At 57.3% G+C, this 15,386-nt stretch overlaps 1 protein-coding gene across 3 annotated transcripts in view; it reads right to left on the bottom strand.

The window, feature by feature from the left end:
- Positions 1 to 6,063: 6,063 nt before the first annotated feature.
- LOC104663713 (twinfilin-2) overlaps positions 6,064 to 15,386 on the bottom strand; it is an 18,145-nt gene continuing 8,822 nt past the window's right edge. Inside the window, exons 7-9 of one of the 3 annotated variants that reach the window (XM_030932225.1) lie at positions 14,878 to 15,028; positions 14,620 to 14,741; positions 6,064 to 9,297 (exon numbers count right to left, since the gene is read on the bottom strand). In XM_030932225.1, the coding sequence (XP_030788085.1) occupies positions 6,202 to 9,297; positions 14,620 to 14,741; positions 14,878 to 15,028 (3,369 nt within the window). In that variant the 3' untranslated portion in view covers positions 6,064 to 6,201. Of the gene's footprint in view, positions 9,298 to 10,499; positions 14,163 to 14,619; positions 14,742 to 14,877; positions 15,029 to 15,386 lie in introns of those variants that run through there. The other 2 variants (XM_010365031.2, XM_030932100.1) reach the window with 2 other exon arrangements.

The following is a 15,386-nucleotide window of genomic DNA, read 5'->3' as shown; positions in this document are numbered from 1 at the left end:
CTCTAGGAAGGCTGCTCATTTCTCACATCTGTCTCTCATCTTGCCAAGTCCAGTGGCCAGTTCTGTCTTCCTTTACTGGATCTCAGTGATATTTGCAGCGGTTGTCCTTGGCCTTTTTGAAGCTTCTCCTGTAAGCTGTGCCACTTACAGAAAAACCTCTGCTGATTGTTTTCCCCCTACCTCATGAGCTGGTCCTTGCTCCATTTGGCTGGGTCTTCCTGTGAATGTTGATGGCCCCATCAGGCTGGTCTCTTAACTGTACTCAACTCCCCACCCAGCCCTGGGCTTTTTTTTTTTTTTGAGATGGAATCTCGCTCTGTCGCCCAGGCTGGAGTGCAGTAGCCGGATCTCGGCTCACTGCAAGCTCTGCCTCCCGGGTTTACGCCATTCTCCTGCTTCAGCCTCCTGAGTAGCTGGGACTACAGGCCTCCGCCACCTCGCCCGGCTAGTTTTTTTGTATTTCTTAGTGGAGACGGGGTTTCACCATGTTAGCCAGGATGGTCTCGATCTCCTGACCTTGTGATCCGCCCATCTCGGCCTCCTAAAGTGCTGGGATTACAGGCTTGAGCCACCGTGCCTGGCCTAGCCCTGGGCTTTAAGCTGCATCTGTGCACTGCCATCTATGCCTGGGTGTCAAACAGGCACCTCCAACCACACAGGCATGGAGGACACCCTGGGTCTGCTGCCCCTCCTTGTCTGGTCTTCTTGCCTTATCTGCCCAAACACCAGACCTCTCCTGTGGAAATCATCCCTTTCCCTCCCATGCACACTACTGGCAAGTCCTCTACTAGCAAGTTCCACCTCTGAAGTGAATCTCAGGCCAGGTCACATCTCATCCCCTCCTCTGCCACCATCCTCGTCATGCCTCCATATGGCATCTGCCCAACTCACCCCAAGAGCAGCCTGAAAGATCTTTTAAAAATAAAATCAGATCATGTCCCTACCCAGCAGAAAACTTTCCTGGGTCTTCCAGTCACACTCAGATTAATTCAGGCTGAGCATGGTGGCTGATACCTGTAATCCCAGCACTTTGGGAGGCTGAGGTGGGAGAATTGGTTGAGCCCAGGAGTTTGTGAGAGTAGCCTGGGCAACAATGGGAAATCCCATTGCTACAAATAATTTAAAAATTAGCCAGGTGTGGTGGTGCACACCTGTAGTCCAGCTGCTCGGGAGGCTGAGGTGGGAGGATCGTTTGAGCCCGGGGAGTCAAGGCTGCAGTGAGCTGAGACTGCACCACTGCACTCCTGCCTGGGAGAGCGAGACCCTGACTCAAAAACCCTAGGCCAGGCACAGTAGCTCACGCCTGTAAGTAATCCCAGCACTTTGGGAGGGCAAGGCGGGTGAATCACTTGAGGTCAGGAGTTTGAGACCAGCCTGGCCAACATGGTGAAACCCCGTCTCTACTAAAAACACAAAAAATTAGCCAGGCGTGGTGGCATGCACCTGTAATCCCAGCTACTCAGGAGGCTGAGGCAGGAGAATTGCTTGAGCCCAGGAGGCGGAGGTTGCAGTGAGCCAAGATCATAGCACTGCACTCCAGCCTGGGTGATAGAGTGAGACTCCATCTCAAAACAAAACCTTAAACTCCTCACACAGGCTGGCAAAGTTGGGATCAAGGTCCCATCCAGTTCTCCAGACCCATCTCCCATCCTACCTCGTTTGTTCACTGTGGGCCTCAAATACCTAGGTTCTGTGCAACTTCCAGGCCCTGGTGTAAGCCATTCTTTCTCTGCCAGGATGCTTCTCCCCTGGATCATGGTGTGGCTGCCTCTCTTCACTCAGACAAGGGTCCCCAAGGAGACCCCCATTGAGCATGCCGGCTAAGGCAGACTGTCTTGCAGTCTCACCATTGCTTGGTCTCTGACATTATGTCCTTCAGAGCTCTGGTCACCACCCACAATGACTTTTCCCCTGCTGCCCATTTGCCCTGTTGTAATGTCATCTGCCTGACGACAGGTGCCTGTCTTCTCACTTCTGTGTCCTCAAAGTCCAGCACGGTGCCTGATACATAGTGGGTGCTAAACATATGTGTACTGAATGAATGAAAAAGAAACCCAATGGCAACAGGTCAAGTTCACTTTTAGAGATGGAAGCAAAACCAAGCAGCTGGAGTTGAGCAGAGTCCTTTGACCTCGCCTCCCTTCTCATAGCTCTAGAAACGGCAGCTGTGTTTTCTCCTCTCTGGACAGAGTTGGGATGGCTGCCAGGAAGCTGGCAGTGCGCCTGGGGCACATACCCTCAGAGCTCCGCTGAGTCACAGTCCCATCAGATAAAACCATACACCTAGTCAGGCTACAGGGCTTGATGGAAACCACATCACCACCGAATCAGGATTCGGTTCCTTCCTGCTCAGGAAACGGGCCTCGCTCAGCATTCCCCGCTCTGCTGCTTTGCAGGAGCTTTCAGGGCTTTTATGGTCCCTCTCATTTCCACGCCCAGGACCCCATCACCTCCCTTCAAATGGGATTGTTTTCCTCCAGCTGGGGTAATGTTGCTACCTGAATGCTTAGGAAGATCCACTCCTCCTTTGTAAGACCCAGAAGAAGGCACTCAGGCGCATGTGCCCCTCCCTGCTTCTTGGGGTTATGAGAACAAAGGACCAGGTGACCTGCAGGAAGTAGGCAGGGTTCGTGAACTGCTTAAAAATGGGGGTTTGGGCCGGGCTCCATGGCTCAAGCCTGTAATCCCAAAATTCTGGGAGGCCAAAGCAGGTGGATCACTTGAGGTCAGGAGTTTGAAACCAGCCTGGGCAACATGATGAAACCCCATCTCTACTAAAAATACAATAAATTAGGAGTGGTGGTACATACTTTTATCCCAGCTACTTGGGAGGCTGAGGCAGGAGAATCACTTGAACCCAGGAGGCAGAGGTTGCAGTGAGCCAAGATCACACCACTGCATTCCAGCCTGGGCAACAGAGCGAGACTCCGTCTTAAAAAAAATAAAAAAAAAAAAAGGAAGTTTGGCTTTTGCAAGCAACTCTCACGTGAAACTACGATGTCATGAAAGTTCTCTAAGGATATTTAGAAGCTGACGGCATTAAATAAGGTGTCCTAAAGGGAAAAGGGCAAACTGTATTTGAAATCTTAGTGAACAGACATTCCTCACCTTGAAGTTTTCCTCCTATCAGGTTGCCTGAGTCTCCTGCCTGCTCCTCTACTTTCTCGTCTTAGGGAGCACTCTCTGCCCTGGTCCTGCTCCCATAGAAAGCTGTTGCCCCAGCTTCATGTGCCTCTGATACAACCATATCTGAACCCTGTCAGTGCTCTGGGAGGGGTCCCTGGCCCAGAGGATCATTGGGTGGAGACAGAAACACTGAAGCCGCATCAGTTGAGGGGCCTGCGTGTAAATCCCATCACCTAATAATAACTGAGGCCCTACTCAGTGTTTCAGACCTTTACCCATATTATACGAATCCCTCCAACGTCCTGCAGAGTAGCGCTGCTCATTCCCATTTATAGAACAAGCAAGCTGAGGCTCCAGAAGGGGAGGTCATCTGCCCAAGACAACCCAAATGGCAGAACTGGCAGGCAAGCCCAGGCAATCTGGTCTGAGTCCTGTCTCTTTCCTGGCCATGCTGATGGGCAAGGATGGCTGCTGCATGGAGGAGAGCGTGGAGCCATCTCTGAGCACCCTTCCTGATTACAGTACAGAGGGCGCTGCCTTCTACCCAGCCCCACTCTGGTCCAGCTCCAACCACTTCCTGAAGGACCTCAGATAGTGGTGCTTGGCTTCTCTGATCATGTAGACAGCACAGAGCCAAGTGCCACAGACACCCCCGACTCACTCGAGCCTAGCCCAACAGCCCCCCATCATGGCCCGTGTGCTTCCTCTCCAAATGCTCTCCTGAATCTCCAGCCCCAAAAGCATCAGGACTGTGAAGGTGGGTGGGGGGTGGGGAGATGGAAGGTCCACCAGGAACTGCCGGAGGGTAGGCCTGGCAATCCCAAGAGAGGCAGGTTTGCCTTGCCTCTCGCATGCAAAATACAGTTCCCTGAATGGGACTCTGTTTCCAGCTCCCTGTCCCTGCCCCTGATTGTGGCCAGAATAGTCTCAGAGCCACTCAACAGGGGACTCCCCTAGACTCCAGCCTGGGGAAAAGGACTGTTGTTTTCTTTTCTCTGCAGGCAGCCAAGGAAGGATGACAGGTTGGGTCAGAGCCCACGTGGGGCATGGGGCTTCCGATTGGTAGGTCAGAGACCTTCCTTCTTTCAGATGAGCAGACAACAGGGAACTCCAGCCCACTACAGGAGCCCCTGTACCCAAGTCAGAAAGAGGACGGCAGCCTATACTTCCCCATAGCCATGTCCTGGGGAGTGGGGCAAAAGCAAGCCTCCAAGGGCTGCCTATGACCAGCCCACCAAGTTAGCTGTCTGCTGCCAGCTTCAGCTCTCCCCTCCAGAGGCCCTGAGTGGACGAGCAGATCTCAAACCGGCCTGGGCCGGCCAGACTGGGCTCCAGCTCTGACCTGTCAGCCTGCATATTTCTTCCCTGCTCCTCAAAGGGCAGGTTTGGCTGCGGTAATGGTGTAGGCTGCCCGTCCAAGAGAAGGCCCCTCAGGGGCTCCAGGCCTGACGCTCCTCATGGCTCCACACAGAGTGTGGAGGAGACCCTGCTGAGGACAGACCCTGACCTCTCCAAACACTGGTCATCAGGGCTCCCAGCTCTATCCTGAAATGTACACTATCAAATATAGAGGCTCATACCTGTAATCCCAGCACTTCGGGAGGCCGAGGCCAGAGGATTGCTTGAGCCCAGGAGCTTAAGACCAGCCTGGGCAACATGGTGAAACCCCGTCTCTACTAAAAATATAAAAATTAGCTGGGTGTGGTGACACACGCCTGTAGTCTCAGCTACATGGAAGGGCGAGGTGCAGCACTTGGGCCCAGAAGGTTGCGGCTTCAGTGAGCTGTGATCCCACCATTGCACTGCATTCCAGCCTGGGTGACAGAGCAAGACAGTGGCTAAAAAAAAAAAAAAAAAAAAAAAAAGGCCAGTCTTGGTGGCTCATGCCATAATCCCAGCATTTTGTGGGGCTGAGGCGGGAGGATCACTTGCATCCAGGAGTTTGAGACCAGCCTGGGCAACATATTGAGACCCTGTTTCTACAAAAAAATAAAACATTAGCTGAGTATGGTGGTGCACCCCTGTGGTCCTAGCTACTCAGGAGGCTGAGGTGGGAGAATCGCTTGAGCCCAGGAGGTCAAGGCTGCAGTGTTCATGCCACTGCACTCCAGCCTGGGTGAAAGAGTGAGACCTTGTCTCAGTAAGAAAAAAGAAAGAGACAGAGAGAGAGGAAGGAAGGAAGGAAGGAAGGGAGGGAGGGAGGGAGGGAGGGAGGGAGGGGGGAGGGAGAGAGAAAGGAAGGGGGGAGGGAGAGAGGAAGGAAGGGGGGAGGGAGGGAGGGAGGTGACTTGCCTAGGTATCCCTTTAATATCAGAATGGAGAGACCCAGCAAGTACCTGTAGGAAAGGAGTGGATTCTCCTGTCTGTGGCTCCCAGCTCCCTGCTGCAAGGATGCACCCACAGGCCTTCCTCTCCCCAACCTGAACCAGCCTTCTCCGCCCGGCACAGGCATGGCCACCAAAGGGCACAATCACCCCTCCACCCTTGCTGCAATTCATTCTCCCCTTCCATTTTGGAATGAACAGTCCCCAGAGCTGCTGCCGCTCAAGACTTTGCTGAGTGCCAGAAGGGAACCAAGCCTGCAGTTTCTCTGCCCTCAAGGCATTCCAGTCCAGTAGGTGAGGGAGACAAACACCTGAGATCCATCAACAAAGGGGTGCTGCCAAGTCTGTTAGGGGCTGCCCAGCTCTGCATGGGAAAGGCAGGGCCGGGCATTCTGGGCGGGGCTAAAAGGGGCCCCTGCTCTCTGGGAAGGACCAAAACCACATCCAAAGACCATCATCAGACTCCCCAGAGAACTGAGCTTAGCAGCTTCCTCCCCTGAAGACCTCTGTCCTGTCTTTATGGCAATTTTCCCTAAGCTGCTTCGTGGAGGCCTGGAGAATTCTCCCTTCCCTCCTCCTGTCCATGCCTCCAGTGAGCTCAAGATTAGCCATCTAGCCTTCGGCAGCATTTATTGAGTGCCTGCTCTGTGCCTGGTGTGGGGTGAGGGAGGCAAGCAGGGGAGGGTCAGAGCCAGGCAGGCAGAGGTGAGGTGAGCGTGGTGGTGGCGCCATGCAGGATTCCAGCTCAGGGCTATTCGGCCGTGGGTCCCTGGCAGAAGTTCCGGTTATAGAAGTGGTGGTTGTCTCTGGTCAGGGCCATGCCCAGCTGGGCCCAGAAGCTGCGCTGACCGCTGGGCTGGTGGGGCCAGAGGAGGACACTCTGGCGGCAGAGGCGCTGGCGCAGCCGCACGTAGCGGGAGCGGCGGCCATCGGGGCTCAGGATCACCAGCACCACGACATCCTTGCGGTCCTCCAGCAGGCGCTGCTGGGCCAGCAGGAAGCTGGCACGCAAGAGGCCACTGACCCGGTCCGTGTGGGCCAGCACAAACAGTGTCTTGCGGCTGCCATAGACCGAGGCCCACAAGTTCTCAAAGAGGGTCTTGCCAGGCAACCAGTCGCGCTCCTCCAGGCACAGGCGGAGTGCCCAGCGCCCACGGCGCTCCTCCAGCTGCCCCCGAAGCTCATTGTACACCCAGTCTGCCACTGCGCTCTGTGTCTTATCAAAGACCACGAAGGCATCGTAGGGCAGGGCATCCTCACCTTGCCCACTTTGCCGCCCCCGCCAGGGAAGCCAGGCCAGGCACAGGTGGAAGCAGTACCAGAGGTCCCAGCCACAGAGGTGATGCAGCATGGGCACACCCAGGCCCAGAGCCACAGCCAGCAGCGAGAGGGCGAAACAGTCCCAGGAGAGGGCCTCGTCCAGGCAGAGGCGCAGGTCCTGTGCAAAGATGCTGAGGCCCTGGAGCTGGCCTGGACTGCCACACTTCACCCGGCTGGGCAGACCAGGCACGGCAGCCTGCACCTCCAGCAGGAAGTCTATAAAGGCCGCCCCACAGGCACAGTGCAGAGGGTTGGCGCTGACATCTAGTATTTGCAGGGCACTCGCTAGGGGCCCAAACCAGGACGGGTCCACTGTCTTGAGGGCATTGGCACTGAGGTTGAGCTCTCGAAGCTCCTTGGCCTTGGAAAAGAAGCCGGGGGCCACGAAGCTGATGCTGTTGCAGCTGACGTCCAGCCTCCGGAGCCGGGTGCCAGCGGGCAGGCTGCCATTGGTCAGGGCCTTCAGTTGGTTTCCCGCCAGGTCGAGGACTTCCAGTTTGGGTAGGTGGATGAGGCTCCTCCACCTAAAGAAGGCCAAGTAATTGTCACGGAGACGCAGCACTTGCAGGCTCTTGGGGAGTTTGCCCAGGGCGTGGGGCAGGAGGGTGTGCAGGCGATTCTGGGACAAGTCCAGCCAGATCAATCCGCTCAGGCCTTGGAAGAAGTGCAGATAGAGGTCTCCCTCGGCCCACATACGGCCCAGCGCATTGCCGCTGAAGTCCAGGGCCCGCAGCGACGTGCTGCAGAGCTGCTGGGACACTTGGCTGTGGATGTTGTTGTGGGCCAGGCTGAGGTGGCGCAGGGTGCGCAGGTGGGCCACGAAGCTGAAGTTGTGGCCCACGCCCTGCATGCCAAAGGGCTGGCTGTTGTAGCTGAGGTCCAGGGCCTCCAGTCGCGGTAGCTCCGTGAACGAGTGCTCGTGGTACAGGTCCAGCTTATTGTGGGACAGGTCCAGCACCTGCAGACTGGTCAGCGGCAGGAACTGGGAGCCATTGACTGCCTGCGAGATGCAGTTGTGGCTCAGGCGCAGGCACTGAAGGTGTGAGAGCTGGGCAAACATCTCTGGCTGCACGGTCACCAGGTTGTTCCGTGATAGATCCAAGGTGAAGTTGAGGGTGCTGCAGTTGGGCCTGAAGTCTTCAGAGCTGGGAGTGTCCACTGGGGCTGGAGCAAGGTCCCCAGGCTGCAGCCAGACCTTCTCCCCTCCATCCACCTCCTGCATGGTGGCTGTCAGCTCTGAAGCTCCGCTGATGCGGTTGTCTGACAGGTCCACATAGCGCAGGCCAGGGAAGGCCCTGAAGATGCCAAGCTGGGCCTGGCTGATGAAGTTCATCTGCAGACGCAGAGTCTGGAGCACGGGCAGGCGGGCCAGTGGCCGGAGCGTGGTCTCATCGAGTGAGCGGAAGAAGATGCCGTGCATGTCCAGCTCCTTCAGTGCGACCAGGCTCCCGAAGGAGGGGGCCAGAGACAGGTGGGCAAAGGACACCCTCTTGTGGTAATTGAAGGACAGGTTGAGCTTGCGCAGCTGTGTTAGGCCCTGGAAGGCCTTGGTTTTGGTGATGCATTTGTAGAGGAAGTTCTCACTCAGGTCCAGCACTCGGAGGTTTCCAAGCCCACGGAACCAACTGGCATTCAACCAGGAGAGAGAACTGTCCTTCAACACCAGGCCTTCAAGACGGCTCAGGTGGCTGAAGGTGTCGGGATGTAGCTGGGGGAAGTGACGAGGGCACTCCATGCAGGGGTTGGGAGCGTGGTCGCAGCGGCGGCAATTTCCGCCCACATCGAGCACACGCAGGGCGGTCAGATTGGCCAGGTCCTCAGGCGCCAGTTTGATGATGCGGTTGTAGGACAACAGCAGATACTCCAGGCTGGAAGGCAGGTTGCGGGGCACCACAGTGAGGTTGTTGTACTTGAGTGACAGGTGGGTGAGGTTGCCCAGGCCAAGGAGGGCACCTGGGGCCACCTCCAGTTCCTGCCTGCAGGGGTTCTTGTAATAACAGTTGCCATCCATGAATAGGAAGCGCAGGTTATGCAGGCTGGCGAGGCTGTCAGAGCCTAGCACCAGGATGTTGGTGTGGCTGAGGGACAGGGATATGAGGGATTTGGGCAGTGCAGGCACAGTCGTGATGCTATTGTAGCTCAGGTTTAGCTCTTCCAGGGTGGGCACAGCCAAGAAGGTGCTGGGCTCAATGGTCATGTGGCAGGGGAAGTGCATGGGGCTGAGGCCAACCGGCGGGCAGTTCCACTTGAGGTTGAGACGCCGCAGGCTGGGCAGGTGGGCAAAGTCAGAATCATGGAGGTGGTGGATGCGGTTGGAGGACAAGGAAAGGCTGGTGACATTGCCACGGGGTGCTGCCACGGAGAAGTGGGGCACAGACTTCAGGAACAGCCAGTTGCAGTTCACCAGGCCGTGGGGCTGGAGCTCACAGGGTAGGAAGGCAGGCAAGGTACCCAGGGCCAGGGTCGTGGCCAGTACCATGGCCTGCACCAGGAGAGACAGAGGGTGCAGGGTGCTGCAGCAGAAACCCTGTGGGGTGGGAGGGCTATGTGAGTGGTCGGCCCCCAGCTCCACCTCCACCCACTCCACTTCATGGGCATCTTCCAACCCCTCTCCCCAAGCCCTACCTGCAGAAGTTCTTCCCTGGCTGCCAAGCCCCATTCCCAACCTCCATGGCTTGTGGGGAACCTGAACTCGGTCTCAGACCATCTTGGACTCAGAATTAGGCCTCAGAACCAGGACTGAGACCTAGAATCCAGACTTATGATCTGGAGCTTTCACCATAACCAATCCCCGGTTATACAAGGCCAGGCAAGGTGGCCCATGGCACCCGCGGTCTCTCCCCGACTTTCCCTTCCTGCTCCTGAGCAAGGTGGCAGCTGGCTCCCTCCCCTCCAGCTGCCCTGAAATCCGCTCTCTGCCCCCCACCAGCCTCCCCACAACCCCTTCCTTTCCCTTCAGCCAAGATCCAGGCAGGCATGAGAGTCTCCCACTATGGCCCGGGCCGGCTGCCTCCCAGGGACCCTGGCCAGCGGGCACTGCACAGCTCCATCACTCTCTGCCCGTCTCACCTAGCCTGAGAGCCCTTGCCCTATGGATCAGAACAAATGGAAGGAGGGGTGGCCAGCAAAGTGCCAGACAGAACCAGCCCAAGCTGCAGTCCCAGTGAGACCCAAATCCAGGCTCCAGACCCAGCTCTGTCACTGCCTCAGCCTCCTCGTCCCCTCTGTGGGTTTGGGTCTCATTGCTCAGAAGAGGGCTTCAGTGGCCAGGCGCAGTGGCTCACACCTGTAATCCCAGCACTGTGGGAGGCTGAAGTGGGCGGATCACCTGAGGTCGAGAGATCAAGACCAGCCTGACCAACATGGAGAAACCCTGGCTCTACTAAAAACACAGAATTAGCTGGGTATGGTGGTGCAAGCCTATAATCCCAGCTACTTGGGAGGCTGAGGCAGGAGAATCCCTTGAACCCGGGAGGTGGAAACTGCAGTGAGCCGAGATCAAGCCACTACACTCCAACCTGGGCAACGAGAGTGAAACTCCGTCTCAAAAAAAAAAAAAAAAAAAAAAGAAGAGGGCTTCAGCTCTGATGTCTTCAGGATTCAGTGAGTGTCCCCAGGGCCATGTGGGTGACAACCCGTCACTGTTGCTTGCAGCTGCCAAGCCCACCTCTTTCCTCACCCCTTCCCAGGATATCCCTTTCCCCAGGGGACTGACAGCTGTTGTCCTACCATGCTGGGGAGCAGGGGCCTCTCCAGAGTGTCTGGTGGGCAGACTGGACAGCAGCTGCAGGGAAGGATGCTTCACACTCGAGGTCCCTTCCCACGGGGGCAGAAGCGGCTCAGAGAATAGAGGAAGTAAGACTTTTATACCAGCCTAGTAGCTCCCCCTCCACTCCACCCTGCCCATGGTGAGGAGGACAGGGTCCCATGAGTCCAAGGCCATTTGCATAGTCAAATGGCAGACAGCTCCTTCACCCCTTCCTCTTTCCACTCCCCTCTCAGACAGCCAACATCCCACGAGGGCCTCACATCTGTCCTCTACCAAGCCCAGGGAGGAGCTAAGGCCCAGAGCCCAGGCGGAGAGCAGGGAGAGATGGGAATTTGGGGTAGCACCAGTAGCGGTACACCTTGCTGGGCACTCCCCGTTCTAAGAGGACTCTTCCACCCTCAGGTCTTGGCTCCCACACCACAGCTGTGCCCTCAGGACAGTGGCTCCCGACTTGTCCTTTCCTGCCCTTGTGGGCACCATCTCCAGAGTTCTGCAGGGCCTCGTGTGTGGAGGGCCAGGGTGTAGCTTGAGCAGGAGGCTGGGTTGCACCTGCCTTCACCACAGCCTTGCAACCTCTTCCAGAAACAAGACCTCCTCCTCCGCATTCTCAGTGCCCCTGGGGCCCCATCAAAGCACACATCACGTCACTCCAGATGGGGCTCCTAGGGGCCAGGTGTGCGCTGGCCCAGTGGGGCCCCCAGCCAGTCCTCCCCATCAGTTCTTCCCACACTCCTTCTGACCTAGGTGACAGGACTCAGATTCCTCGGGCCCAAAGCCTCGGTTGACCCCGGGCCCCTCAGCAAGTCCTGCTGGGTCCACCATGCTGAAGGGTGTGCCCGCAGCCCACCGCCCCCATGTCCACCAGCCTCCATCCTCCCTCCTAGACCCACGCCACCGCCCTTCTGGCTGTCCTGCCCTGCTCTCCACCCTCCAAGGGCTGGTCACATTCAGCCCCTACAGGAACCTAAGTCACTCTGGGTCCCTTCTCTGTTCAGACCCCTCCCTGGCTGACTCTGGAGTCAAAGGCACAGTCCACAAATGGCCAACAAGGCCCTGTGGGACCTACCTTCTGCTGTTCCCCTGAGTGCTCTCCAGGCTCACTGGCCTGCTTGCAGTTGACTGAGTAGCCCCTGGGCACCCTCCTGCCTCAGGGTCTTGGGATGTGCTGTTCCCTCTGCCTGGAAACTCTCCCAAGTCTCACATGACCCCTCCTTCCCCTCCATTATGTCTCTGCTCCCATGTCACCCTCTCAACAGGGCCATCCAGCCTTCTTAGAAACCTCCCACCCCAGATCTGGCACTCCTAAGCTCCTTCGCCTGCTCTGTTTCTCTTTGTCCTAGCATTTTTTAACTGCTAGCACACCAGATCACTGATCTTTCATGGTTTATTGTATATTGTCTTATTCCTCTGCTGGAATGTCAGCTTCATGAGGGTCATAATCTTTCATCTGCATCCTCAGGATCCAGTGCAGTGCCCAGCACATAGCAAGTGTCTGGTATCTGCTGAATTACGTGTATCCAGCAGTCAGCTCTGGGCAGGCACGGATAGGGCGTTTCTGAGTGAAGGCTGAATGAACGAATGAAAGAATGAATGAACAAATGGGGTTGCTGCTGGGAGGACGCAAGGCTGTACATCTGCCAGCCTGCTCCCTGCAGGCCCACTCTGGGTGGGCATCACGACAGGCAGGCTCCAAAGTGCCAGGCATCCAGCTAGTTCAGCAGCAGGGGGCGATGGCATCGTCTTCCTGCCCACCTGGGAGCCAGTGTTTAGGCTGGGCAAGGATAAGCCTCCTCTGGATCCTAGCTAGGGTCTGGCTCTCCTCTCTACAATTCTAAGGGCTTGAGCAGGGGCTCAGAAAGGCGCCAGGGATAGAACGTTGCCCTGAGCCAGGAGGGAGAGCAGTGCCCACTCAGCAGCTGGGCTGCAGGCATCAACCCCATGCTTCCACTCCTGCCTGCCTGGGGCGGAAGGCACCTGCATTCACTCCCTCCATCCACCTCTCAGAGGCATACACCAAAGCTCGGGCTCCTGTAGAGCCCCAAGCATGAGACTTTCCCAGAGTCCCTTGGACCAGGGACCCAGACCCCCATACTCAGCAGCAGCCCTGCCTCCCTTGGAAGCAGAAAACCAAAGAGGTCAATAAGCTGACAGAGGGGTCTGTACACACACGTACAGACCCACGCACATGGTCATACTCGGCTTGGAGACACCGATACCGATGTCCACACAAAAACCTGTCCTGGCCTCAGCCCAGGGAGGCTGGGAAGCCTTTGGGGATGAGCCCTTATCCCATGTGGAAGGCTGCATAAAATCCCTCAGAGATCCTTGTCCTAATTCCCCAAACCTGCAAACATAGGACCCCAAAGCCCCACATGGAGTATGGCAAAAGGACTTCACAGATGTGATTAAATTACCCATCTTGAAGAGGGTAGGTGGTGGGGGCGGGGAGGGTGAATGCAATTACAATATCCCTTATGAAACGGAGACAGAGGGAGATTCGACTACAAAAGGTCACAGGAGCCCAGAGGCCGAGGGAAGCAGAATCAGAGATGTCACCGCTGGCTTCGAAAGTGGAGGAAGGGGCCCCAAGCCAAGGAATACAGCCAGAAAAGGCCAGGAGATGGGTTCTCCTGAGGGGCCCAGACAGAGTCAGCCCTGCCAACACCTCAGCTTTGGCCCTGTGAGACCCATCTCAGTCTTCCAGCCTCCAGAACTGTAAGAAAATACACTTGGGTTTCTTGTAAGCTACTAAGTTGGTGGTAATCTGTTACAGCAGCCACAGCAAATGACCATACGCAGATCCCTCATGTCACAGCGGAGGCGCGCCTGCCTCTCAAGCAGGGCTCCTGTTAACTGGGAGACCCAAGTGAGGCTGCGCACCCCCTCACAGGCACAGCCTCTCCCACACACCTGGCGGCGGAGTGCTGGGGCTCCACCTCACAGGCCGGCAGTCCCCTCTCCCCTACTGGGAAAGGACATGCACAAGACTGCCCAATTCCCAGGGCCAGAGGTGGTCTCTCAGGGCCAAGAACAAGTCTTGATTTAAAAATATTTTATTCTTTAGAAAATACAGCATTCAACCATCCCAAACTGCAGTGATCCCTGCCCCAGCCCTGACTGACCCCACCTCTTGTGGCCAAAGGTTTCTGGGCTGTGCTGGGACCCTAGTCTCAGCTCCCCGGGAGGCCAGGTTCATGCCAGGCCCCTGACCCAGCCCCCTTAAGCCAGGCAGGGTTCCCGGACACCCTGGGAACACACATGAGATGCAGGGACAGCAACAGGGAAGGGTCACAAAATGCCAGCCCAGTGGCCCTCGGACGCTGCAAGTGCGTTCAGCCGCCAGCCCTCCTGCCCTCCTGGAAACACTTTCCTGGAGCCCAGGAAGGAGGACGGTGGCAGGGAGCGGAAGGCGGGCAGCCCCATAGTCCACATATGGCTGGCCCTGTTCCAGCCTCCTAGCTGTCATCTCCATTTTCGCCCGGGCCACGGATGAGGCGCTTATGGCCCCGCTTGCCCCCTGGGCCCTTGGGCTTGGCGAAGGCCTGCTTGAAGGCATGTTGCTTGGGGTGCACCTCGTCGTAGAGGAACTCCGCCGTCAGCTCTGCCCCATCGCCAATCTCAATCTGCATGGGGCAAGGCAGTGGTCACCCCAATGGGAGGGGCTCTGACACATACCACCCCTGGTGGCCCCCACCTCTGGGTTACCCCTTGATCTCACATCCTAGCCCTGGGGTCTCCTGGGGTCTCCCCTTGAATCCCCACCTGGAATGCCACCCCCAGGGGAACAAGAGCTTCGGGCCTGCTGCCCTGCATGCCTTGGACTCTGCTTGCTGGGGTCACTTCCTCCCTGTCTCCAGGCCCCGGGAAAGGACATGACATGTGGCCAGGACTTGGACTTTTCTGAGCCACCAATCAGCTGGGCAGCCTTGGGCCATGCGTGTCACCCCTTGGGCCTCAGATGCCCTGTGATCAACATGGCAGCAATGATTCCTGCTCTGCCGTCATCTCAGGACCCCAGCGCGTCACATGGAGATTGGGGTGACAGGGCCTGGGGAGGCGAGGGCCTGGGGAGGGGCCTACTTTCTTGGCGATCTCCAGATGGAAGTCCTGCTCCACAGAGTCGAGGAGGCGGCTCTTGCAGCTGGAGTAGAGCATGCGCTCCTTGATGCTGCACTTGTATCCCGGCATGGAGTAGATGAACACTGTGGGGGGCAGGAGGGGAGCCTGGGAGGCCTGGGAAACCTGCTGACCTTCACACCCAGAGCGGGCCTGCCCCACTGCAGACCAGCCCTGCTTCCACCCAGCCACAGGCTTGGCGGCCCTGCCATGGCCACTCACCTACAGACTCAAGGGGGTCGCCCTCATGGGTGTGCTTGTAGAGGAAGAAGTGGTAGCGGGCAGCATCTCGGGGCACCCGGGAGGGCAGATGGGCCACATCCGTGGGCTCTGTGTGCACCAGCTCAATGGTTTCCCGTTCTAGGTCCAGCTTCTGCCCAGGGCCAAGGGAAGATGGGAGAGCACCAGGTTGGGGCGGGCCCAGGCTCTTCTCCCCAAGAAGCCCTCAAATAGGATTAGCTGGTGCCAGGAGCCTGATGTGACCTTCCTCTCCCAAGACTCCCCTGCAATGGCCATCGCTCTATGGGGGTCCCTCTGAAGAGGCCAGTCCTGGGCCCAGCTCCAACTCTGCCCCTTTGAAGGTTGTGCTATAGAGGGAACTCCCAAGGGTAGTAAACGGTAGTGACTCCTGGGACAGGATGGTGTGGAAGGTCTCAACTTCAGGGAGATACTGCCACCAGGCCAGCCCATCCTCAGAGACAAGGCCTCTGGTGGAAGCACCCTGGAAGGAA

Source organism: Rhinopithecus roxellana, chromosome 1 (genome assembly GCF_007565055.1).
Source record: "Rhinopithecus roxellana isolate Shanxi Qingling chromosome 1, ASM756505v1, whole genome shotgun sequence".
Taxonomy (NCBI): domain Eukaryota; kingdom Metazoa; phylum Chordata; class Mammalia; order Primates; family Cercopithecidae; genus Rhinopithecus; species Rhinopithecus roxellana.
The sequence above is the reverse complement of the archived record's forward strand: the minus strand, read 5'-3'. Positions and strand labels throughout refer to the sequence as shown.